General features: G+C 44.2%; 1 protein-coding gene across 2 annotated transcripts in view; it reads left to right on the top strand.

The window, feature by feature from the left end:
- The window catches only part of ubxn4 (UBX domain protein 4), a 58421-nt gene that overhangs the window by 15553 nt on the left and 15495 nt on the right, over window positions 1-27373 (top strand). For both annotated transcript variants that reach the window (XM_085986636.1, XM_085986635.1), the window contains exons 5-9: window positions 5154-5328; window positions 14277-14409; window positions 14720-14774; window positions 19556-19708; window positions 20493-20620. In XM_085986636.1, the coding sequence (XP_085842762.1) occupies window positions 5154-5328; window positions 14277-14409; window positions 14720-14774; window positions 19556-19708; window positions 20493-20620 (644 nt within the window). The remainder of the gene's footprint in view (window positions 1-5153; window positions 5329-14276; window positions 14410-14719; window positions 14775-19555; window positions 19709-20492; window positions 20621-27373) is intronic.

The raw sequence follows: 27373 nt of genomic DNA on the forward strand, positions 1-27373 counted from the left end.
TCCCGCTCTCTTCCCCATACCCCTTGACTCCCTTGTAGTTCAAATGTCTGTCAATCTCCGCCTTGAATATATTCAATGACTCCGCCTCCATAGCTCTCTGGGGCAGAGAATTCCAAAGATTCACGACCCTCTGAGAGAAGAAATTCCTCCTCGTCTCCGTCTTAAATGGGCGACCCCTTATTCTGAAACTATGCCCCCTAGTTCTAGATACCCCCACTAGGGGAACCATGCTCTCAGCATCCACCCTTTCAATCCCCCTCAGAATCTTAAATGTTTCAATAAGATCACCTCTCATTCTTCTAAACTCCAATGAGTATAGGACCAACCTGCTCAACCTTTTGTCATATGTCAATGCCTTCATCCCAGGAATCAACCTAGTGAACCTTCTCTGCACTGCCTCCAATGCAAGTATATCCTTCCTTAAATATGGATACCAAAACTACGCAGTACTCCAGGTGCGGTCTCGCCAGCGCCCTGTAAAGTTGCATCAAGACTTCCCTGCTTTTATACTCCATACCCCTTGCAATAAAGGCCAACATTCAATTAGCCTTCCTAATTACTTGTACCCAGATCCCTTTGTACCGCAGCATTTTGTAGTCTCACTCTATTTATTTAAATAATTTGCTTTTTCATTCTTCTTTCCAAAGTGGATAACCTCATATTTTCCCACATTATACTCCATCTGCCAAATTTTTGCCCACCCACTTAACCTATCTATATCCCTTTGCAGACTCTTTGTGTCCTCCTCACAACTTGCTTTCCCACCTATCTTTGTATCATCAAATTTGACTACAGTACGCTCGGTCCCTTCATCCAAGTCATTAATATAGATTGTAAATAGTTGAGGCCCCAGCACTGATCCCTGTGGCACCCCACTAGTTACAGTTTGCTAACCGGAAAATGACCCATTTATCCCGACTCTCTGTTTTCTGTTAGTTAGCCAATCCCCTATCCATGCCAATATATTACCCCCAACCCCGTGCGCTCTTATCTTATGCAGTAACCTTTTATGTGGCACCTTATCGAATGCCTTCTGGAAATCCAAATACTCTACATCTACTGGTTCCCCTTTGTCCACCCTGTTTGTTACATCCTCAAAGAACTCGAGTAAATTTGTCAAACACGATTTCCCTTTCATAAAACCATGTTGACTCTGTTTGATTGTTTTATGATTTTCTAAATGTCCTGCTATTACCTCGTTAATAATGGATTCCTGCATTTTCCCAATGACAGATGTTAGGCGAACTGGCCTATAGATTCCTGCTTTCTGTCTCCCTCCTTTCTTTAATAGTGGTGTTACATTTGCGGTTTTCCAATCCGTTGGGACCTCTCCAGAATCCAGGGAATTTTGGTAGATTACAACCAACGCATCCACTATCTCTGCAGCCACTTCTTTTAAGACCCTAGGATGCAGGCCATCAGGTCCAGGGGACTTGTCGGCCTTTAGCCCCATTAGTTTGCCTAGTACTTTTTCTCTAGTGATAGAGATTGTTTTAAGTTCCTCCCTCCCTATAGCCCCTTGATTATCTATTATTATTGGAATGTTTTTAGTGTCTTCTACCGTGAAGACCGATCCTAAATAATTGTTTAGAGTCTCTGCCATTTCTCTCTTTCCCATTATTAATTCCCCATTCTCATCCTCTAAGGGACCAACGTTTATTTTAGCTACTCTCTTCCTTTTTTATATACCTGTAGAAGCCCTTACTGTCTTTTTATATTATTTGCTGGTTTACTCTCATACTCTATCTTCTCCCTCTTTATAATTTTTTTTAGTCATCCTTTGCTGGCTTCTAAAAATTTCCCAATCCTCTGGCCTACCACTAATCTTCACAACATTGTATGCCTTTTCTTTCAATTTGATACCATCCTTGACTTCCTTAGTTAGCCACGGATGGTGCATCCTTCTCATAGAGCCTTTCTTTCTCACTGGGATATATCTTTGCTGAGATTTATGAAATATCTCCTTAAATGTCTGCCACTGCTGATCTACAGTCTTACCCTTTAATCTCTCTTCCCAGTCCACTTTAGCTAACTCTGTCTTCATACCCTTGTAATTGTAATTGCCTTTATTTCAGTTTAGGACACTAGTTTCAGACCCAAGTTTCTTGCCCTGAAACTGAATTTGAAATTCAACTCTTTCCTAGGGGATCCTTTACCATGAGATCATTAATTAATCCTGTCTCATTACACATTACCAAATCTAAAATAGCCTGCTCCCTGGTTGGTTCCTCAACGTATTGCTCTAAGAAACCATCCCGAATACACTCTATGAACTCGTCCTCAAGGCTACCCTTGCCAATTTGATTTGTCCAATCTATTATGATGATTAAAATCGCCCATGATTATTGCAGTTCCTTTCTTACAAGTCCCCATTATTTCTTGATTTATACTCCGTCCTACAGTATAGCTACTGTTGGGGGGCCTATATACTACTCCCACCAGTGACTTCTTACCCTTACTATTTCTTATCTCCACCCAAACTGATTCTACATCTTGAGCTTCTGAGTACTGCAGTGATCTCATCCTTTATTAACAGAGATACCCCACCACCTTTTCCTTTCTGCCTATCCTTCCAAAATGTCAAATACCCCTGAATATTCAGTTCCCAGCCTTGGTCACCTTGCAGCCACGTCTCTGTAATGGCTATCAGATCATACCCATTTATTTCTATTTGTGCCGTCAACTCCTCCATCTTGTTACGATTGCTGCGTGCATTTAGATAAAGAGCCTTTAATTTTATCTTATCATTTTTCCTTGCTCTGACTCTGTTTTCTGGTGCACTCTTATGCTTGTATGCTCTGCCCCTTCCTGATACATTCTGGTTATCGTTGCCCCTGCACTATTGCCTTCTCCTTTCTCTTTGCCTTCCTAAATACCCCTTCACCTGAACTCTCTCTTCTATTTCTAGCTTAGCTTTTCTCCCTTCTGATTCTACCCTCAGGTGCCCATCCCCCTGCCAAGCTAGTTTAAACCCTCCCCAACAGCACCAGCAAAATCCGCCGCGAGGCTATTGGTCCCATTTCCATTGAGGTGCAACCCATCTGGCTTGTAGAGGTCCCACCTGCCCCAGAAACGGTTCCAATTCCTCAGGAATCTAAAGCCTTCCTACACCATCTCTCCAGACACACATTCATCTGCTCTGTCTTCCTATTTTTGTACTCACAAGCACGTGGCACTGGTAGTAATCTGGAGGTTACTACCTTTTTGAGGTCCTGCTTTTTAACCTCTTTCCTAGCTCCCTAAACTCTGCCTGCAGGACCTCATTCCTCTTTCTACCTATGTCGTTGGTACCGATATGGACCATGACCTCTGGCTGTTCACCCTCTCTTTTTCCCCCCCCCCCCCCCTCAGAATGCCCTGCAGCCGTTCAGTGACATCCTTGACATTCACTCCCTCCACCACTGGCACATCATGTCTGCAGTGTGTACCATCTACAAGATGCACTGCAGCAACTCACCGAGGCTTCTACAAGATGCACTGCAGCAACTCACCGAGGCTTCTTCAACAGCACCTCCCAAACCCGCGACCTCTTCCACCTAGACACGCAAGAGCAGCAGGCGCTGGGAACACAATCGCCTCCAAGTTCCCCTCCAAGTCATGCACCCTCCTGTCTTGGAAATATATTGCCATTCCTTCGCCATCGCTGGGTCAAAATCCTGGCACGCACTTCCTCCCTAACAGTACCTTCACCACACGGACTGGAGCAGATCTAAAAGGCAGCTCACCACCACCTTCTCGAGGGCAATTAGGGATGGGCAATAAATGATGGCTTTCCCGGCGACGCCCACATCCCATGAATGAGAAAGTTTGAGGAGATATACTTAATTTCTCGCAATGGTCTGCAAGAGCATCTAACTTTTGATTCAAATTTGCAATTTGAATCCACGTGGATCACACTGTGGGAGCTATTGATTGAAATATATTTGCTAAATGACAGGAAACAGAGTAGTTGTGAACGATGGTTTTTCAGACTGGAGGAAGGTACACAGGTGTTCCCAGGGGGTCGGTACTGGGACCACTGCTTTTCTTGATCTATATTAATGACTTGGACTTGGGTGTATAGGGCACAGTTTCAACATTTGCAAATGACACAAAATTTGGAAGTATAATGAACAGTGAGGAGGATAGTGATAGACTTCAAGGGTGATGGAATGGGCGGACACATGGCAGATGACATTTAACGCAAGAAAGTGCAAAGTGATACATTTTGGTAGGAAGAACAAGGAGAGGCAATATAAACTAAAGGGTACAATCCTAATGGGGGTGCACCATGTCTGCAGTGTGTACCATCTACAAGATGCACTGCAGCAACTCACCGAGGTGGACCTTGGGGTATATTTGCACAAATCATTGAAGGTGGCAGGGCAGGTTGAGAAAGCGGTTAAAAAAGCATACGGGATCCTGGGCTTCATAAGTAGAGGCATAGAGTACAAAAGCAAGGAAGTTATGATGAACCTTTATAAAACACTGGTTTGGTCTCAACTGGAGTATTGTGTCCAATTCTGGGCACCGCACTTCAGGAAGGATGTGAAGGCCTTAGAGAGGCTGCAGAAAAGATTTAGGAGAACGATTCCAAGGATGAGGGTCTTCCGTTACTCGAATAGACTGGAGAAGCTGGGATTGTTCTCCTTAGAGCAAAGAAGGTTGAAAAGAAATTTGATAAAGGTGTTCAAAATCATGATTGGTCTAGACAAAGTAGATAGAGAAACTGTTCCCATTGGCGGAAGGGTCAAGACCACAGGAGACAGATTTAAGGTGATTGGCAGAAGAACCAAAGGCGACATGAGGAAAAACTTATTTACGCAACGAGCGGTTAGGATCTGGAATTCACTGCCTGAAAGGGTGGTGGAGGCTGATTCAATTGTGGCTTTCAAAAGGGAATTGGATAAGTACCTGAAGGAAAAACATTTGCAGGGCTACGGGGAAAGGGCAGGGGAGCGGGACTAGCTGAAGTGCTCTTGCAGAGACCCAGCACGGGCTCGACGGGCCAAATAGCCGCCTCCTGTGCTGTAAACATTCTATGATTTAATCTGGCCCATTTTGATTGGTTTAATATCTTAATTTTTCAAAAGTTCTGTATTTGTTGACGTTAAGGATTTCTGATGAGTCCCAAACTGAGTTACGTAATATGTATTTCTTTTACTTTTTGTTAGATGCATAGACAAAAGAATGTAGCAGCAGCAGGTGACAACCAGGAAAACCATGTAGGTCAAAGCCAGGCTTCAACAAGTGAGTCTCCAGAAACTGTTCAACCCAATGAGTCACAAGTTTTTGATACTAAAACAACAGAGACAGAGGCAACAACAGAGCTTCAAGTAAGACCCAAAGGTAAAGAAATTTTACAAACAATAACAAAATTTATTGACTGTAGGCTTTTAACTGTCAATGGTAAAATGAGTGTGCATTTCTTGTCTGTTACGCTTGGAAAAAATTACAACTATCAGTATTTCAAATATTGAAACCGCAATGTGCATTGCAAAAGGATACCTGTGTGTTGTCTGGTAACTAGTGCAACTTCCTGATCATTTTCAGAAAATAGTTTTATTATTGTGTACTGAAATTGAACTTAATCAATTGGCACTTTTAAAGTTTTTTTTAAATTTATCTGAAAAGCCTCACTTGACATTTTCAGGAATTTATTTTGATCGGTTCTACTGTGTGTCAGTCGTGGCTCAGTGGTAGAACTCTCGCCTCCGAGTCAGAAGTTTGTGGGTTCAAATACCACTCCAGAGACTTGAGCACAAAATACAGGTTCACACTCCAGTGCAGTACTGAGGAGGTGCTGTCTTTCAGATGAGACGTTAAACCGAAGCCCCGTCTACCCCCTCAGGTGGATGTAAAAATCCCATGGCACAATTTCAAAGAAGAGCAGGGGAGTTATCCCTGGTAACCTGGCCAACATTTATCACTTGTTGGGACCTTGATGTGTGCAAATTGGCTGCCGCATTTCCGACATTACAGCATAACTACGCTTCAAAAGTACTTCATTGGCTGTAAAGCGCTTTGGGACATCCTGAGGTCATGAAAGGTGCCATATAAATGCAAGTCTTTCTTAATGAACATTAAATACAAACTGTGAAGGAATGTGGCTTTAAGATTATAATGACAAGGCTAAAATACTTTGCAAAGTTATAAATAACAACACTAGTGCACAAAGTTGTTAGTGGTGCATTCCATGTCTTTTTAACCAGTGTTTTTTGTTACCTTTATGCTTATGACCATGGATTTTGATACTGCTTTCTGTGAATCATAATAGAAAAACTGCCAAATATTTCCCAAAAATTATCTTCCCAAGTAAGAATGTGCATAGTCAAGTAACTGGTGATTATATTCCCTTTTGTGCCATTTGAAGTATTTACTTTTTGTAGCAAAAGATCAATATTAGGACAATAAACATAAAATCACAAAGTGAGTGACTGACTGCAGTTGTAAATATGTAAAATATGTTGAGCAGTATTAAGTCGAAGAATTGCACCAATGGACTAGCTGTGTCTACCAAATTATATAATTGGATCAGTTTCCAGAGATCAAAAAGTTCTACATGATTTGTTCTGTAAAAGTTCCCTTTTTTAAGTAATGTGTAGTTCTTATTTCTGGGGTACTTGTGTCTTATTGGTTAGCTGATTGGTATTACAGCTTGATTAAGGAAGATTAAATTTTAGTTTTAAGTTTTTAGTTCACCTGGCGTGATCCTGAGATAAACCTTCTCCTTCGGTGAAGCACTGGATTTGCTGGTGCCTGTTGAACCATACCTAGTAATGGGTTCCACTGTTGGTAGAAGAAGGAAGAACATTGGGATCAGAGTGCATTTCTTTTACTTGCTCTATCTTCCTACTTTTTAACAAATGCCTGTGGTGTTGAGGTGGGGGGGGAGGGGGTGTCTGGGGGGAGAAGAGGAGCAAGGTACTTTTGAACAGTTAAAGAAGTTGGAAAGAAGTTTCTAGGATTGAGCAAGTGTCTTTTGGTTCCCAGAAAATAGATAATTAGTGCTTCTGTACTGTAGTTGGATAAATAGCTAATGCAGCTGTACAACGAATTATTACATAAACCTTTGATTATTTGATTTCTTGGTATAATAAAACACAGTTGCTCTAATCACCCCACCCCTCTTTCAGCTTTGTACATGTCTGTCTCTCTGAGCTAGTGTTTCCTCTGGGGGGAAAAAACCCATAAACAATGTTAAGCCTGAGAAAGACACAGTTTGACTTCTTCACTGAGCAAAATATATAAATCTTTGTTACAAATTCTCAGTATAAACAAAGCACAGATGCTGTAATCATCCATACTCTCTCTTTCAGCTGCTTCCCGCTCAACAAATGGGTAGTGTTATAGCCTAATAGAAGACAAACTTCAGTTATTGCACTGACAGAATCATATTGATGCATTTTGGGCCATTCTCCATATTGCACATGCTTAGACTGTAGCATTCTGGGAATTGTAAGTACAGGTATGGGGTACTGTAGCATGGTGGTTATGCTACTGGACTACTAATCCAGAGTAACAACAGAAAAAGCTGGGAAAACTCAGCAGCATCCGTGGAGAGAGAAAGAGTTAACGTTTCAGGTCTGGGACCCTTCATCAGAACTGGAAGAAGCTGGAGATGTCACCTGCTTAATATCTGTTACATCTCCAGCTTTTTCCAGTTCTGATGAAGGGTCCCAGACCTGAAACGTTAACTCTGTTTCTCTCTCCACGGATGCTGCCTGGCCTGCTGAGTTTTTCCAGCTTTTCCTGTTTCAGATTTCCAGCATCCGCAGTATTTTGCTATTGTACTAATTCGGAGGCCTGGATTAATGATCTGGAGACTTGAGCTGGGGAATTTAAATTCAGTTAATTAAATAAATCTGGAATAAAAAACTAGTATCAGTTATGATGACTATGAAACTATCGGATTGTCGTAAAACCCCATCTGGTTCACTAATGTCCTTTAGGGAAGAAAATCTGCCGTCCTTACCTGGTCTGCCTATATGTGACTCCAGACCCACAGCAATGTGATTGAAATGGCCTAGCAAGCCACTCCGTTGTTAAAACACCGCTATGAAAAACAAGAATAAAACCGGACGGACCACCTGGCATCGACCTCGACACCGGCTACGGACACGACGACGGCACACCCAGCCCAGTCGACCCTGCAAAGTCCTCACCAACATCTGGGGACATGTGCCAAAATTGGGAGAGCTGTCCCACAGACTAGTCAAGCAACAGCCTGACATAGTCATACTCAGAATCATACCAGCCAATGTCCCAAACTCCTCCATCACCATCCCTGGGTATGTCCTGTCCCACCGGAGGCGTCACAGTGGCATACAGTTGGGAAGGAGTGGCCCGGATGGTGCCTTAACATTGACTCCGGACCCCATGAAGTTTCATGGCTTCAGGTCAAGCGTGGGCAGGGAAACCTGCTGATTACCACCTCCCTCCCTCCCTCAGCTGATGAAACAGAACACCACTTGGAAGAAGCACTGAGACTAGCAAGAGCCCAGAATGTACTCTGGGTGGGTGACTTCATTGTCCATAAGTGGCTCTGTAGCACCACTACTGGCCAATTCCTGAAGGACACAACTGCCAGTCTGGGCCTGCGACAGGTGGTGAGAACACCAACACGAGGGAAAAACCTACTTGACCTCTACCTGCATCTGTCCATGACAGCATTGGTAGCAGTGACCACCACACAGTCATTGTGGAGACGAAGTCCTGTCTTCACACTGATTACACCCTCCATTGTGTTGTGTGGCACTATCACCGTGCTAAAGATTCAGAACAGATCTAGCAGCTCAAAACTGGGCATCCATGAGGCGCTGTGGGCCATCAGCAGCAACATAATTGTATTCCACCACAATCCGTAACCTCATGGCCCAGCATATCCCTCACTCTCTACCATTACCGTCAAGCCAGGGGACCAACTCTGGTTCAATAAGGAGTGGAGAAGAGCATGCCAGGAGCAGCACCAGGCATACCTAAAAATGAGGTGCCAACCTGGGGAAGCTGTAACACAGGACTACATGCATGCTGAAAAGCAGAAGCAGCATGCTATAGACAGAGCCAAACGATCCCACAATCAACAGATCAGATCAAAGCTCTGCAGTCCTGCTACATCCAGTCGTGAATGGTGATGGACCATTAAACAACTAACGGAAGGCGGAGGCCCCATGAATATCCCCATCTTCAATGATGGTGGAGCCCAGCACGTGAGTGCAAAAGACAAAGCTGAGGTGTTTGCAACCATCTTCAGCCAGAAGTGCCGAGTGGATGATCCATATCGGCCTTCTCCTGAGGTCCCCACCATCACAGAAGCCAGTCTTCAGCCAATTCAATTCACTCCACGTGATACCAAGAAACGGCTGAGCGCACTGGATATTGCAAAGGCTATGGGCCCTGACAACATCCCGGCTGTTGTGCTGAAGACTTGTATCCAGAACTAGCTGCGCCTCGAGACAAGCTGTTCCAGTACAGCTACAGCACTGGCATCTATCCGACAATGTGGAAAACTGCCCAAGTATGTCCTGTCCACAAAAAGCAGGACAAATCCAATCCAGCCAATTACCGCCCCATCAGTCTACTCTCAATCATCAGCAAAGTGTTGGATGGTGTCGTTGACAGTGCTATCAAGCAGCACTTGCTCACCAATAACCTGCTCACTGATGCCCAGTTTGGGTTCTGCCAGGACCACTTGGATCCAGACCTCATTATAGCCTTGGTCCAAACATGGACAAAAGAGCTGAATTCCAGAGGCGAGGTGAGAGTGACTGCCCTTGACATCAAGGCAGCATTTGACCAAGTGTGGCATGAAGGAGCCCTCGTAAAACTGAAGTCAATGAGAATCGGGTAGAAAACTCTCCACTGGCTGGAGTCATACCTAGCACAAAGGAGGATTGTTGTGGTGATTGGAGGTCAATCATAACAGCCCCAGGACATAGCTGCAGGAGTTCCTTAGGGCAGCGTCCTCGGCCCAACCATCTTCAGCTGCTTCATCAATGACCTTCTCTCATCAGAAGGTCAGAAGTGGGAATGTTCGCTGATGACTGCACAGTGTTCAGTTCCATTCGCAACTCCTCAGACAATATAGCAGTCCATGCCCGCATGCAGCAAGACCTGGACAACATTCCGGTTTGGGCTGATAAGTGGCAGGTAACATTCGTGCCACACAAGTGCCAGGCAATGACCATCTCCAACAAATGAGTGTCTAACCACTGCCCCTTGACATTCAATGGCATTACCATCGCCTAATCCCCAACCATCAATATCCATTAACCAGAAACATAACTGGACCAGCCACATAAATACTGTGGCAACAAGAGCGGGTCAGAGGCTTGGTATTCTGCGGCGAGTGTCTCGCCACCTGACTCCCCAAAGCCTTTCGACCATCTACAAGGCACAAGTCAGGAGTGTGATGGAACACTTGCCTGGATGAGTGCAGCTCCAACAACCCTCAAGAAACTCTTCACCATCCAAGACAAAGCTGCCCGCTTGATTGGCACCCCATCCGCCACCTTAAACATTCACTCCCTCCACCACCAGCATACCGTGGCTGCAGTGTGTACCACTTAAAAGATGCACTGCAGCAACTCGCCAAGGCTTCTTTGGTAGCACCTCCCAAACCTGCGACCACCACCACCACAAGGGCAGCAGGCACATGGGAACGCCACCGCCTCCAAGTTCCCCTCCCATGTCAGGATGGTGTGTGACTTGAAGTATATCGCCGTTCCTTTCACGGTCGCTGAGTCAAAATCCTGGAACTCCCTCCGTAACAGCAATATGGGAGTACCTTCACCACACGGACTGCAGTGGTTTAAGGCGGCGGCTCAACACCACCTTCTCGAGGGCAATTCGGGATGGGCAGTAAATGCTAGCCTTGCCAGCGACGCCCACATCCCATGAACGAATATTTTTTAAAAAAAAGGAGTAATTAAGTAAAAGACTTGCATTTATATAGCGCCTTTCATGACCACTGGAAATCCCAAAGCACTTTATAGCCAATGAAGTACTTTTTAAAGTGTGGTCACAGTTGTAATGTAGGAAACATGGTAGCCAATTTGCACACAGCCAGCTCCCACAAACAACAATGTGATAATGACCAGGAAATCTGTTTTAGCGATGTTGATTGAGGGATAAATATTGGCCAGGACACCGGGGATAACTCCCCTGCTCCTCTTCAGAATAGTGCCATTGGATCTTTTACGTCTACCTGATGCTCTTTTGTGAATGAGATTTAAACCAATCCACAGCAAGACATTTGCATATGAGAGTGTGATGCTAGAAGTGTGATGAACAAACACAAAATGTGTGTGGTTGTACCGTTTTAAAAATAATGGGCCGGAATTTGCGGTGGGAGGCGTACCTTAGGAGTATGTCTCCGACCCGATTTTATTAAAAAAAAAAAAAATCCACACTTACCTTCAGGCTCCTGGGCTTCTGAGATTTCTGGTCCTGGGCCTGCAGGCGTATGCACAGGCAGTTCAAAAGCGTCCCTGGAATCACATGGACCAGGTCCTCCAATCGGAAAGGAGGATTCCTAATATGCTTAAGGGGATTCCATTTACGAACGGAATCCCCATTAGCATATGAAGGATCCCCAAATAATTAAATTATTAATTAAATATTTAATAAATCAAATAATCGGAGGTCAAAATCCAAACCATCGTCAACACCTTCACCGACGCATACGAGAGCATGGGCTTTACACGAAACATCCGTAAGACAAAGGTCCTCTACCAACCGATTATCAAAATCCACGACAAGGCCTTGGACAAAGTGAACCACTTTCCATACCTCGGGAGCCTACTGTCAACAAGGGCAGATGTCGATGACCAAGTCCAACAGCGCCTTCAGTGTGCCAGTGCAGCCTTTGGTCACCTGAGGAAGAGTGTTTGAAGACCAGGACCTCAAACCTGGCACTAAGCTCATGGTCTACAGAGCAGCAATGATACCTGCCCTGCTGTATGTGTCAGAGACATGGACCATGTCCAGCAGGCACCTCAAAGCATTGGAGAAGTACCACCAACGCTGCCTCTGCAAGATCCTGCAAATCCATTGGCAGGATAGGCGCACCAACGTCCGTGCTCTTGCTCAGGCCAACATCCCCAGCATCAAAGCTTTGACCACGCTCGATCAGCTCCGATGCAAGGGTCACATCGTCCGCATGCCCAATACGAGACTCCCAAAACAAGCGCTCTACTCGGAGCTCCGGCACGGCAAGAGAGCCCCAGGTGGGCAGAGGAAAACCTTCAAGGACACCCTCAAAGTCTCCTTGGAAAAAGCGCAACATCCCCACTGACACCTGGGAATCCCTGACCCAACACCGCACAAAGTGGAGGAGAAGCATCCGGGAAGGCGCTGAACACCTCGAGTCTCTTTGCCGGGAGCAAGCAGAAGCCAAGCGCAAGGAGCGCACGTCAACCCAAGCACCCCACCCAGCCGCCCCTTCAACCACCGTCTTGCCTCACCTGTGACAGAGACTGTAGGTCCCGCATCGGACTCATCAGTCACCTGAGAACTCATTTTTCATGTGGAAACGAGGCATCCTCGGTTCTGAGGGACTGCCTAAGAGAGAGAGATGAGGGATCCCCAAATAATTAAATAATTTATACAACTGGAACAAAAATAAATGTTCCTATGTTCACATTTAATTAACAAGACCCTTCAATAAAGCACTTACAATAAAAATTAAATTTTTTGAAAAATAATTTTAAACATTTTAATCTTGGCCAAAATTTACATAAAACTAATTTTAAATGATTGTGCATGCTTTTTTATTTAACATTTTTTAATTAAAGTTTTATATTAACCCTTTCACTGGTGAAAACGAGCCCTGTGCCTGCTTTTACCAGGCGTAAGTTTTGTGGGCATTTGCGGGGCAGTAGTTGGGCAAATACGCCATCATCAAGAGCGCAGAATCTGGGCCAGGTGAACCTCCTATGGCATAGCCCATGGTAAATCAGCGAATGCGTTATTTCCTAAGGACAAGAACATTATACTATGCAAACTAGAATCCAAGTGTGTGTTCCTTTTATGGGTAAAAGTGTAATTTCATGAAAGGTGGCTTCATCTTTTAACATTCAAATTGGAGATGACAATACTGGCTTTGTTTAACAGTTGTGAATTCATGACAGTGTGGAACCCGTATTTTCTTGGAGGGAGCTGGAACATACAGCATTATTTTGCATTTTTAAGAGAGCAACAAGTGCAAGAGGCAGAAAGTAAATTTATCCTAATTGTAAAATTATTTAAAGAGTTTAAACTTCCTGCATTTACACTTCGCTTGGTGCTGTTCTGTGGAACTCTTAAGATAGCAAATGTAGGGCTGGGAGTTAATCCCATGGGAAGAATGACGCAATCCGGTTTGGTAGAATAAATTTGCCTATGTTTAAAAACATTACAGGAGGCGTGTGATGGCACGCACTACATGAAAGACTTTTAATATAGATAACTATTGGATGTCTCTTGCTGCTGCTCACAGTCAGAGGTTACAATAGTACTAGGGAGGTGGGAGATCTTGAGATTTTGTGCAGGGAAGAGGTGTTAGGATTTTGAAATACTGCAGAGGGCGTGATCCTGTAATTTGGCAGCATTGTAAGAAGACTTGTAAATTTTGTCAATACTGAGGAATAAAATTTAGGACAGACATCATGAAGTATTTCTTCACACAGCTCACAGGTTGGCAGGAAAGGTGGTTGAGCCCATTACACCAGACTCACTGAAGAAGCAGTTGGATATTTTCATGGGAAAACAGTAAATTTGATATTCTGGGTAAACCCAGATCAAATAGGCTGATGGGAATTCTTCATCCAACATATTTAGTAAAACAGACCAGGAAAGTCTGCGGGCGACCCCCGGTTTGTTAATTAGCTGATGTCAGCTGGAGCAGCTCTAGAGGAATTACAATTAGCCTCCGTGTCTTTGGGGTAGAGAGCGGATAAATCATCAGTGTTTCTGCTGTTCTCTTTCCAGTGACCCTTGCTAGAAATGCATTTTTGTAATGCCAGGTGAGGGCGGATCTGGCTTAACAATGCCTGTTATTGAACAGTCTGTTAAAACTTGGTATCTGTGCTCAGACATAAATGTCAATTTGTGCAAGGCACCAAAAAGCAACTGATGGAAACATACTTCAGTGAAAAGACACTACCTTCAGGGAAGGAGGAGGTGAGAAGTAATTAGCAGAAAAAGGGGAAAAAAAAATTACGTCATTCGAATAATGAATTTTGTACACTTCTGTTCTTTTGTGCAATATACTTCTATTTGAAGATAAATTTATGTATTTGTTTATGCTGCTTTCTCAGAATCACCTTGTAAAATGCCTGTATGTAAAGATCATTCCGATCATGCTGGTCCCTCTGACAAAATCACTTGCCACGTTGATGAAGCTTGTACAACTTCTCAAGATGGGGAAGACCTTAACACACAAGTTAACAGGTATTTCCAATTAATCCTCTTTGTCTGCACTGGACAATTAACTTTAATGATCTAAAATATTTATTCTGTTAATGGATGTTGTTTATTAATGTTTAAGTAGTTGGAATTTTAATTCCTGAGTTTTTAACTGTACAGATAGTACTTGTTTTAGTTTGGTTTTGTTTTCCATAATTTTACAATAAATTGACCCTTAAAGTTTGAAGCCATTTATCTTTATGCAAAGATCTGTATTTGTTACATGATGTCTGTAAATGGTGATACTGTTAAAACACATTATATATTTACCTTGCGTCTTGTTATTTATAACTAGGCTCCCTAAGAAGCTTGAAGATCATAGAGAGCAGAAGAAGGAGGATGAAATAACGGTAGATATTACTATTTATGGATTTACTTTTTTCTTCCATGTGCTTTTAATTTTACAGCAAGTTGTGTTTAGGGATTTAGTTGTTTATTAAATGTTACTGGACCAGTGTTTTAAAGATGAAGCTGAAGCGTTTGTAACCATCTTCAGCCAGAAGTGCCAAGTGGATGATTCATCTCGGCCTCCTCCTGCGGTCCCCACCATCACAAAAGCCAGTGTTCAGCCAATTCAATTCACGCCATGATGTCAAGGAATGACTAAGCACACTGGATACAGCAAAGGCTTTGGGCTTGGACAACATCCCGGCTGTCGCGCTGAAGATTTGTGCTCCAGAACTAGCTGCACCTCTAGCCAAACTGTTCCAGTACAGCTAAAACATCGGCGTCTACCCGGCAATGTGGAAAACTGCCCAGGTATGTCCTGTCCACAAAAAGCAGGACAAATCCAACCTGGCCAATTACCACCCCATCATTCTACTCTCAATCATCAGCAAAGTGATGGAAGGTGTTGTCGATAGTTATTCACCAATAACCTGCTCACCGATGTTCAATTTGGGTTCCGCCGGGACCACATTGCACCAGACCTCATTACAGCCGTGGTCCAAACATGGACAAAAGAGCTGAATTCCAGAGGTGAGGTGAGTGTGACTGCCCTTTACATCAAGGCATCATTTGACTGAGTGTGACATCAAGGAGCCCTAGTAAAGTTGAAGTCAGTGGGAATCGGGAGAAAACTCTCCACTGCTGGAGTCATACCTCACACAAAGGAAGATTGTTGTGGTGATTGGAGGGCAATCATCTCAGCCCCAGGACATTGCTGCAGGAGTTCCTCGGGGCAGTGCCCGAGGCCAACCACCTTCAGCTTCTTCATCAATGACCTTCCCTCCAACATAAGGTCAGAAGTGAGGATGTTCGCTGATGATTGCACAGTGTTCAGTTCCATTCGCAACTCCTCAGATAATGAAGCAGTCCATGCCCGCATGCAGCAAGACCTGGACGACATTCAGGCTTGGGCTGATAAGTGGCAAGTAACATTTACGCCACAAAAGTGCCAGACGATGACCATCTCCAACAGGAGAGAGTCTAACTACCGCCCCATGACATTCAATGGCATTACCATCGCAGAATCCCCCACCATTAACATGCTGGGCGTCGCCATTGACCAGAAACTTGACTGCACCAGCCACATAAATACTGTGGCTACAAGAGCAGGTCAGAGGCTGGGTATTCTGAATATTCTCCACTTGCCTGAATGAGTGCAGCTCCAACAACACCCAAGAAGCTCAACACCATGCAGGACAAAGCAGCCCGCTTAATTGGTACCCCATCCACCACCTTAAACATTCACTCCCTCCACCACCGGCACACCGTGGCAGCAGTGTGTACTATCTACAAAATGCACTACAGCAACTCACCAAGGCTTCTTCGACAGCACCTCCCAACCCACAACCTCTACCACCTAGAAGGACATGGTCATGGGAATACCATTAGCTCCAAATTCCCCACACCATCCTGACTTGCAAATATATTGGCGTTCCTTGATTGTCGCTGGGTCAAAATCCTGGCACTCCCTTCCTAACAGCACTGTGGGAGTACCTTCACCACATGGACTGCAGCAGTTCGAGAAGGCGGCTCACCACCACCTTCTCGGGGCCAATTAGGGATGGGCAATAATAGCTGGCCTTGCCAGTGATGCCCACATCCCAGGAATGAATTTTAAAAAAAAAAAGTTCTTCTGACTGCTGTTCAGCCATCCCTGTTGGAAATGTGGGTGAGGAGATGGTATCTTGTTCAATTGTGATGCTCCATCCTGTTCAATAATCTGCTATTTTCTGGAGGTTAACACGTGAACGGTGGCCAATTGGGTAAGATACCCGAGAGCAACTGAGTGTATGGAACAATACCCCAGCGAGGAATTGAGGACTTCCTCACTCGGCGTTTCCCTCCCTTTCTGATGTGGAATCAGATGGTTAAAACTGTTCTTTAGCTCCAGAGACTTGAATTATTATCGGATCATGGTTTTCTGTTCTGCTGACGACGTCATTTTTTTTAATGGATTACTAATATTTGAGATTTTTTGATTGTCAATGCATTCAAGTGTGACTGTTCTGACGACTGCTCGCACCTTTTATCAAATATAGCCAGGTTAAGTGGCAGGCTTTCTTGGCTTCAAAAATGTCCAAGATCAATTCTCATAGCTCAATTTCTTAAAAAAAATAAATGAGACAAACTAGAGAAAGAGAGATTGATCTTGGGACTAGCTTCTAAAGAAGTTGATAATGTAATTTTGCTGCAGGAGTTGGGAAATTCAGCTCTCAATAGCTTGTTAAATTTGAGACCGAGTCGTTTCTTGATGAATTCCGCCAGGCTTCCAGGGAAGGACCCATCGGAACATATTGGAGATCATTTTAGTTGTGAATTGCACCATTATGCATACAGCTTTTCTTGAAACTATGAGCCAGCTCCCTGGAGCAGTTTACACGCTTTCATGAAGCGCAGTTATTTTAATCTGACTGCTCAGGCTGACGAGCGATGCACTGTTCCAAGCACCCAGCTGCTTAAACTACTGTTGATTTTATAGGAAAGTAGTTTTCATTCAGTTATCATCCTGTGTGGAATAAATTCTATAACAAGCATATATTGTATTTTGTTTTGGATAAACTAATTCTAATATTTTAATGCAATACACATCTAATAAAAACAGAAATACTGCAACTGAGTAATTTCTGTCCTGTGTCATCTAAAACAAGAATAGAATTGTATGTAAAAGAGCAGAGTAGCTTGAAATAAGACAGTTTCACCCAGTCATCTGCGCACTTACTGATCATACTTCCTACATTCATATCTAAATCATTAATGTACACTACAAACAGCAAAAAACCCAGCACCGATCCCTGCGGTACACCACTGGACACAGGCTTCCAGTCACAAGAACAATCTTCGACCATCACCCTCTGCCACCTGCCACTAAACCAATTTTGGATCCAATGTGCCAAATTGCCCTGGATCCCATGGGCTCTTGCCTTCTTGACCAGTCTCCCATGCAGGACTTTGTCAAAAGCCTTACTGAAGTCCATGTAGACTACATCAACTGCACTACCCTCATCCACACACCTAGTCACCCCCTCTCAAAATTCAATCAAATTGGTTAGACATGATCTCCCCCTGACAAAGCCATGCTGACTATCCCTGATTAATCCTTGCCTCTCCAAGTGGAGACTAATTCTGTCCCTCAGAATTTTTTCCAATAATTTCCCTACCACTGATGTTAGGCTCACTGGCCTGTAATTCCCTGGTTTATCCCTACTACCCTTCTTGAATAATGGTACTACGTTAGCTGTCCTCTGGCACCTCCCCTGTGGCCAGAGAGGTTCTGAAAATTTGTCAGAGCCCCTGCAATCTCCTCCCTTGCCTCACACAGCAGCCTGGGATGCATCTCGTCTGGGCCTGGGGATTTATCCACTTTTAAGCCCGCTAAAACCGCTAGTACCTCCTCCCCCTCGGTACTAATTTGTTCAAGTATATCTCAATCCCCTGCCTGATTTCTATGCCTACATCGTCCTTCTCCATAGTGAACACAGATGCAAAATATTCATTTAAAACCTCATCTACATCTTCCGGCTCTACACACAGATTGCCACTTTGGTCCCTAATGGGCCCTACTCTTTCCCTGGTTATCCGCTTGCCCTTAATATACTTATAAAACACCTTGGGATTTTCCTTTATTTTGCCCGCCAGTGTTTTTTCATGCCCCCTCTTCGCTCTCCTAATTTATTTTTTAAGTACCCCCCTGCACTTTCTATACTCCTAGGGCTTCCACTGTTTTTAGTCCTTTGTATCTGCCAAAAGCCTCCCTTTTTTTTCCGAATCCATTCTTGTATATCCCTTGACATCCAGGGTTCTCTGGGCTTGTTGGTCCCACCCTTGACCTTTACGGGAACATGTTGGCGTTGTACTCTCTCTATTTCCTTTCTGAAAGACTCCCACTGCTCTGATGTGGATTTTCCTACAAGTAGCTTATCCCAATCCACTTTGGCCAGATCCTACCTTATCATATTAAAATGTATTAATCTCCTAGGGTGTTGCTGATGGTATTCCTGAGGATATGCTTTTTTACACTGTGTAATGCACAATATATTCAGGACTAATTATTTATGGGGATTGAACAACTGAAATTGTGTTTTTATTGGAAAGTATATTATGGGGGTGTTAGTGGCAGTTGCAGGTTCAAATTGGTGATTATGCACACCTTTTTTGTGTAAATTGTAAATCGGTGGCTTTGATTATTGCATGTTTGTTTACCTATATGCTTGGTCTTACCATTTTTACATTTAAAGAAAAGTCTAGAATCTAAAGGAAGCTGGTAGGTAAGATGTTCCAGGTGACAGGCAGGTAAGTGATGTGTATAACTACTGGTAGGGTGGAAGAAAGTGGGATCAGATAGTTCTAGAACAATGGAAAGGGTGGTGGGATAATGGACAGGCACTGGAGAGAGAAGATGAGCTGCATTCTTGGGAATTGTCTGCAATCCACTGCCTTCTGTGCTGACTGTTTCACACTATAGAGCAGTAGAAATACCCTGTATTTTGTGGACTTTTTAAAATACATTACATAGCAATGGTTATGGAAGAGTCCATCGCCTGGCTGCCCTTCCAGCTGAGGCAGACTGCATAGACTCGATTCACCCTATAGAGGGGAAAAAAGGATAAAATACACTAAACTAAATCTAAGTTAACTGAATCAGTCCTTAGTTTATAAGTGTTTCAAAAAATTTAACTTTTTTCAGAATGAAATTGAACGTAGGAAAGTTGGCAAGGAAATGGCGGAGTTCAAGAGAAAACAAGAGGCAGACAGGACAAAAAGAATGTTGGAGGAAAGAAGCCGAGATAAAGAGGAGGAGCGTTTGGCACGAGAAAGAATAAGACAGCAGATTGCATTGGTATGTACTTTGAGATTTTAAATCTTTTTCAGTTTCTTAACATAGTGCTGAAATTTCAACCTGTGTAAAATTCAAACATGACTTCTTGGGAGAACAGGTTCAGTCTCATTCTATCACAAAGTTAGCTCCATTGCATCTAAAATCTTCTAATTTATTTAAGGAGGTTAGATGGTCCAACCAGTGGCTGTGTCTTTGGACAGCATCACCCCAGTGCCATTATCAGTCTATCTGAAAGTAAATTTAACTGAAGTGAGCAGGAACTGTTCTAGATTTCCTTTTTCACGTAGACAGTTTAATCAATAATGGTCAGTTGTGATTCAAACTTGGAGAGTCCTGTGTTTTAAAACTGCCAGGTCTGCACAAAGTATACCTTTTGTGATTTATGAATTAAGTTAATCATATAAATATTGTAAGAACAAGTCCGTCCCTCACACCTGCCTTCTGACCTTGTCTCTGAATCCGTTCTCTAAAATCATACGAGGTCGGTGCCTTTTGAAACTAAATGTACTAGTTTTTCCTCAAACTTGCCAAAACTAGAAGCAGCAGATAAAACTTTTTTTAAATCCACTGTATTTCAATTTTCATCTATATGGAGTTGGTGACTGGCATAAGATGTAGGAATGTTTTGGATGGCCTTTTATCAGAGTTTAAATTGTTTAATTTTAATTCTTTTGACATACAGCATGCATGATCTTGCTCTTTATTATGGTTTATACAAATATAGATGAATCAGTGAAATGAAGAGCAACATGCTGTAATAATTGGAAATAATTTTCCTTATTAGGACCGTGCAGAGAGAGCTGCACGCTATGCAAAGACAAAGGAAGAAGCTGAAGCAGCAAAAAGAGCATCTGAACTGGAAAGGCAGGCAAATGAAGAAGCTAGAAAAAAAGCCCTTCATAATGAAAGAAGGTATAGCATTTGACAGAACACTTCAAAATATTTACATCTAATATCTTGTATTCATTTTTTTAGTTTGCCTACAGTCTTTGTGCAAGAGATTGCATCATAATTCTTTGGTTATCAAATTTACATCCTAACTTCTAAAATACTTTTAAATTCCGTAAAATCAATTTTTCTCATTCATTTAATGTACTTATGTAGTAGGATGCTTTCCCTGTCATCCATCGGGTAAAATCACCTGGTGATGGTTTCCTTTAAGAAGTTCTCTTCCTTGGTGGTCAGTTGACCTCTTTTTTTTTTTCTCCTTCACACCTTTCTTTCCCCCCCCCCCCCCCCCCCCCCCCCAACTACACAAACACACCCTCAATTTTACAAATTCAATCCCACTCTGGGGCTCACTTAGAGTTATTGTCGCAGAGAAAGCAACATGATGTAGCAAGTGCACAGAAAGCTTGAAGAATCAGTACAAATAAAGCTCTGGCAGGTCAGAAGAACAAGGTAAATGGGTTGGGAGGGAGGTTAAACTTCAGTGGCAGAATGGAGAAGTTTTACCCATGGTAAGTAATTTCATTCTTTCTCATTTATTCAACATACACATACAATGACAACAGCCTTTATTTGTATAGTGCCTTTAACGTAGTAAAACATCCCAAAGCGCTTCACAGGAGTATTGAGAAATAATCTGCCACCGAGCCACAAGGAGAAATTAGGGCAGGTGACCAAAAGCTTGGTCAAAGAGGTAGATTTTAAGGTGTGCCTTAAAGGAGGATAGAGAGGCGGAGAGGTTTAGGCAGGGAATTCCAGAGCTTAGGACCCAGGCAACAGAAGGCACGGCCACCAATAGTTGAGTGATTAAAACCAGGGATGCTCAAGAGGGCAGAATTAAAGGAGCGCTGATATCTCTGCGTTGTGGGGCTGGAGGAGATTACAGAGATAGGGAGGAGCAAGGCCATGGAGGAATTTGAAAACTAAAGATGAGAATATTGAAATTGAGGTGTTGCTTAACCGGGAGCCTTGTTAGATCAGTGAGCACAGGGGTGATGGGTGAACGAGACTTGGTGCGAGTTAAGACACGGGCAGCGGAGTTTTGAATGACATCAAGTTTACATAGGGTAGAATGTGGGAGGCCAGCCAGGAGTGCGTTAGAATAGTCAAGTCTAGAGGTAACCAAGGCATGGATGAGGGTTTCAGCAGCGGATGAGCTGAGGCAAGGGCGGAGACTGGCGCTGTTACGGAAGTGGAAATAGGCGGTCTTTGTTATGCTGCGAATACATGGTCAGAAGCTCATTTCAGGGTCAAATATGACACCAAGGTTGCGAGCAGTGTGGTTCAGCCTCAGACAGATGTTAGGGAGAAGGGTGGAGTCAGTGGCTAGGGAACGGAGTTTGTGGCGGGGACTGAAAACAATGGCTTCGGTCTTCCCAATATTTAATTGGAGAAAATTTCTGCTCATCCAGAACTGGATGTCGGAGTTGCAGTCTGACAATTTAGAGACAGTGGGGTCGAGAAAAATGGTGATGAGGTAGAGCTGGGTGTCGTCAGTGTACACGTGGAAACTGATGCTGTGTTTTCGGATGATGTCGCCAAGGGGCAGCATGTAGATGAGATATAGGAGGGGGCCAAGGATAGATCCTTGGGGGACACCAGAGGTAACGATGCGGGAGCGAGTAGAGAAGCCGTTGCAGGTGATTCTCTGGGTACAATTACATAAGAATGGACCCAGGCGAGTGCAGTCTCACCCAGCTGGACGACGGCAGAGAAGCGTTGGAGAAGGATGGAGTGGTCAAACGTGTCAAAGGCTGCAGACAAGTCAAGAAGGACGAGGAGGGATAGTTTACCTTTGTCACAGTCATAAAGGATGTCATTTGTGACTGAGCGCCGTTTCGCTAGTGTGGCGGGGCGGAAACCTGTGGAGGAATTCAAACGTGGAGTTGCAGTAAAGTGGGCATTGATTTGGGAGGCGACAAATCGTTCATGGACTTTGGAGAGGAAAGGGAGGTTGGAGATGGGGCGGTTGTTTGCAAGGATGGAAGGGTCAAGGGTTGTTTTTTTGAGGAGAGGGGTGATGACTGCAGTTTTGAGGGGGACAGTTTCTGAGGGCAGAGAACCGTTAACAATGTCAGCTAACATGGGAGCCAGAAAAGGAAGTTTGGTGGTCAGCAGTTTGGTGGGAATGGGGTCGAGGGAGCAGGAAGTGGGTCTCATTGATAAGATGAGCACGGAGAGGTCATGAGGGGAGATCGGAGAGAAACTGGAGAAAGGTGTGAGTTCAAGGCTAGGGCAGGAGGGAACCTTAGAGGAAGTTTGGCCCGGTGGGCTAAGGGAAGTGGCAGAGGCAGCTGAACAGATGGTCTCAATCTTGGAGACAAAGAAGTCCGTGAGCTCCTTGCACTTGGTGAAGGTGGAGGAGACGGATGGGGGAGGGGGGGTTTAAGAAGACTGTTGGCAGTGGAGAATAAAAGCCAGGGTTTATATTTGCATTCTAAAATGATTCTGGAATAGTGAGCAATTTTGGCAGACGAGAGCAGGACCCGATGATGCTTTGTGGTCCAGCCAGATCTGGCGGTGAATGACGAAACCAGTTGTCCGCCGTATCTGTTCAGGTCTGCGTCTCTTGGACTTAAGGGAGCAAAGATGAGGACCGTACCAGGGGGGACAGCCACGGTGAGAGTGAGTAATTGTTTTAATAGGGACTAGGGCATCAAAGGTGGTGGTGAGGATGTGGTTGAGCAGATCAGTAGCTGCAGAAATGTTGTGGTGAATGGAGGGCCAAAGGCTGGACAGCTGGGATTTCATAAGTGCAGTTGGGACAGTGTCCACAGGGTCAGCGCTGGGAGGGGTGAGCTGGTCAAGGAGGAGATTGGCAAGATTAGCCCCCCAGTGGGCGTGTTGGGCGAGAATTTTGGCGAAAGTGTCGGATGGGACAGTTGGGGTTGCTGCTCATAAGGAGGCAGTGATGAGTGCCTCAATGGGCCCTTCGTAGGCTGCCAAGAGAGGCACAGAGGGAAGCTGTGGGCTCATCTAAGAGGGAGTCAAGCCTGGGACAACAGCAGGAGAGTAGGAAGGTCGGAGAGTAATGAAGGATTGGAGTAGGGATTTGGGAGGGCAGAGTATCTGAGAGGAGAGATGAAAGGAGGCATGACAACAGGAGAGGGAGGGATGGAGAGAAAAGGGGAGGAAAAAGTGGAAAAAGAAATGAACGGCTCTGGTCCGAAGTGGCAGCCAAAGTGCGCATGCGAATGGGAAAAACTCGGGTTACATAGGCCTGGTTAATTGTTGTAATTAATGGGATACCTATTTCCTGGTAGCAGGGAATAGGTTGGGGACAATAATAGGGAGACCAGGGTCAAAGTCAGAGGCCCCATGGAGGGACAAGCCGACGTAAGCAGGATGGAGCCAGCACGGAACATCGACAGACCGCTGTCCAAAGCAGCCGAGTGAAGTCTAGAAGCTATTTGAATCAAATCAAATCAACTTTTATTGTCATTGTTAGTGCACAAGTGCAGTACAACGAAATGTAGGCTTGCGGTTCCTGAGAGTGTACATTTAGATTAAGACATTTAAACATTCAACATACATTTGGCTTGTAATACATTAACATAAACATAACCATAATAAAGTGCATTGGCAGATGTGCAGGCTTTAGAGTTTATTTGTGGAGTTCAGTAGGGTGACAGCCCTGGGAAAGAAGCTGTTCCTAAATCTGGTTGTACAGGTGCGAATGCATCTGTAGCGTCTCCCAGATGGCAGGAGGGCGAACAGACTGTGGCTGGGGTGGGTAGGGTCTTTGATGATGGACCGTGACCTCCGTAAACAGCGTTTACGGGTAGGGTAGAGAGATTCGAGGATGGAGATTGTTGCTGTAGGAAATGAGAGTCCAGCGGTGCAAAAAGAATGATGGTGAAATTGATGCAAGTTGGAGATCACCGTAGATCAAAGCGGCGGAGAAAAAGTAAAACCACAAGCCAGCGACCAGCAAAGCTGAAAACCAGTAGAACAAGTCACCAGACAGCAAGTAAAACAGCAGCTGCTAGCTCGAAGCCAACAAAGCTGAAAAAAGTCGAACCAGTTCAGCAGAGACATAGATGCAGTTTAAAAGTTATTTTTAAACAACAAAAAATCTTTTAGCAGCAGAGCTAGACACACAGCAGGTAAGTCTTAGTGTAATCCAGTGCAGAAACATAGTGGTGTAATCCAATATAGTTCAGATCAGAAACGTAATCTAGATGTCCAGAGAAGGCCAGGAGATCAGAAACCAGTTTGAGAAAATAATTCAGCAGCTTAAGAATTGAAGTGACTGAAAAGAAGAGCAGAGTCACAGCTGCTGAGTCCAACCAGTCAGCAGAGCAGTGTAGTCTTGTTGGTAGAGAAATCCAGGTGATGGAAGTCAAGTTTCAACAAAGTTTCAGCAGTTGAAAGAGCTCTGAGAACAAAGACACGCAGGGTCGGGGGATGGGCAGTGGACTCTGCAGCGGTAGCTTTAAACTTGTAGTTTGGGCTGAAATGCCTTCACTATCAGCTAGGGTATCTTAAACAATGGAAGAAAGGGCCAATGATGGCAATGGATGACCAAGGATACAGTTGAAGAGAAGAGCAGCTCAGTAAGGAGCTGCCAGCCCAGGAGCCATCTTGGATAATCATGATAATACAGTAGAAACATATCAAATTTGGACAGACACATATTTCTCGACCAGATAGTGGTGCCAAAATTGTCTACTTACGACAGCAAGTCAGAACAATAATAATGCTTAGTAAACGTGGGCATACTACTTCATATTACCATACTTGAGGAAGACGTGGCAGGGAAAGACGTTTTTGTTAAATGTTAAACCTGGAACCCAAAGAGATAAAATTCAGTTCCTGATTTAAAAGCCGATTCCAAACATTGAAACATAGAAAAATAGGAGCAGGAGCAGGCCCTTCGAGCCTGCTCCGCCATTCAATATGATCATGGCTGATCCTCTATCTCAATACCTTATTCCCACTCTCTCCCCATACCCCTTGATGCCTTTTGTGTCTAGAAATCTATCTATCTCCTTCTTAAATATATTCAGTGGTAGAGAATTCCACAGGTTCACCACCCTCTGAGTGAAGACATTTCTCCTCATCTCAGTCCTAAATGTCCTACCCCGTATCCTGAGACTGACCCCCTCGCTCTAGACCCCCCAGCCAGGGGAAACATCCTCCCTGCATCCAGTCTGTCTAGCCCTGTCAGAATTTTATATGCTTTAATGAGATCCCCTCTCATTCTTCTAAACTCTAGTAAATACAGGCCTAGTCGACCCAATCTCTCTTCATACAACAGTCCTGCCATTCCAGGAATCAGTCTGGTGAACCTTCGCTGCGCTCATAGGAATCGTAGAAAGTTACAGCACGGAAGGAGACCATTTCGGCCCATCGTGTCTGCCGGTCAACAAAGAGCTATCCAGCCTAATCCCACTTCCCAGCTCTTGGCCCGTAGCCCTGCAGGTTACAGCATCCCAAGTGCACATCCAAGTACTTTTTAAATGTGGTTAGGGTTCCTGCCTCTACCACCCTTTCAGGCAGTGAGTTCCAGACCCCCACAACCCTCTGGGTGAAGAAATTTCCCTTCAAATCCCCTCTAAACCTTCCACCAATTACTTTAAATCTGTGCCCCCTGGTTTTTGACTCCTCTGCCGAGGGCAATAGGTCCTTTCTATCCACTTTATCTAGGCCCCTCATAATTTTATACACCTCAATAAGGTCTCCCCTCAGCTGCCTCTGTTCCAAGGAAAACAAACCCAGCCTATCCAGTCTTTTCTCATAGCTAAGATTCTCTACTCCCAGCAACAACCTTGTAAATCTCCCCTGTACCCTCTAGTGCAATCACATCTTTCCTGTAATGTGAACCAGAACTGCATGCAGTACTCTAGCTGAGGCCTAACTAGTGTTTTATACACTTGAAGCAGAACACCCCTGCTCTTGTATTCTATGCCATGGCTAATAAAGGCAAGCATTCCGTATGCCTTCTTAACCACTTTATCTACCTGGCCTGCTACCTTCAGGGATCTGTGGACATGCACTCCAAGGTCCCTTTGTTCCTCTACACTACTCCGTGTCCTACCATTTAATGTGTATTCCGTTTCCTTGTTAGCCCTCCCCAAATGCATTACTTCACACTTCTCTGGATTGAATTCCATTTGCCACTGTTCTGCCCACCTGACCAATTTATTGATAGCGTCCTGCAGTCTACAGCTTCCTTCTTCAGTATCAACCACACAGCCGATTTTAGTATCAACTGCAAACTTCTTAATCATACCCCCGATATTCAAGTCAAGATCATTGATATGTACCATAAAAAGCAAGGGACCTAGTACTGAGTCCTACGGAACCCCACTGGAAACAGCCTTCCAGTCACAAAAACACCCATCAACCATTATCCTCTGCTTCCTGTCTCTGAGACAGTTTTGAATGCAACTTGAAACTTTGCCCTGAATCCCATGGGCTTTTAACTTCGTGACTAGTCTGCCATGTGGAACCTTATAAAAAGCCTTGCTAAAGTCCATGTACACTACATCAAACGCACTACCCTCATCTACCCTCCTTGTTACCACCTCAAAAAATTCAATCAAGTTTGTCAGACACGACCTTCCCTTAACAAATCCGTGCTGACTATCTTTGATTAATCCGTGTCTTTCTAAATGAAGATTTATCCTGTCCTTCAGAATTCTTTCCAATAATTTTCCCACCACCAAGGTTAGGCTGACTGGCCTGCAATTACTCGGTCTATCCTTTTCTCCC

The sequence above is a fragment of the Somniosus microcephalus genome, chromosome 4 (assembly GCF_052327205.1).
Source record: "Somniosus microcephalus isolate GS21.2 chromosome 4, FLI_Smic_1.0, whole genome shotgun sequence".
Classification (NCBI taxonomy): Eukaryota; Metazoa; Chordata; class Chondrichthyes; order Squaliformes; family Somniosidae; genus Somniosus; species Somniosus microcephalus.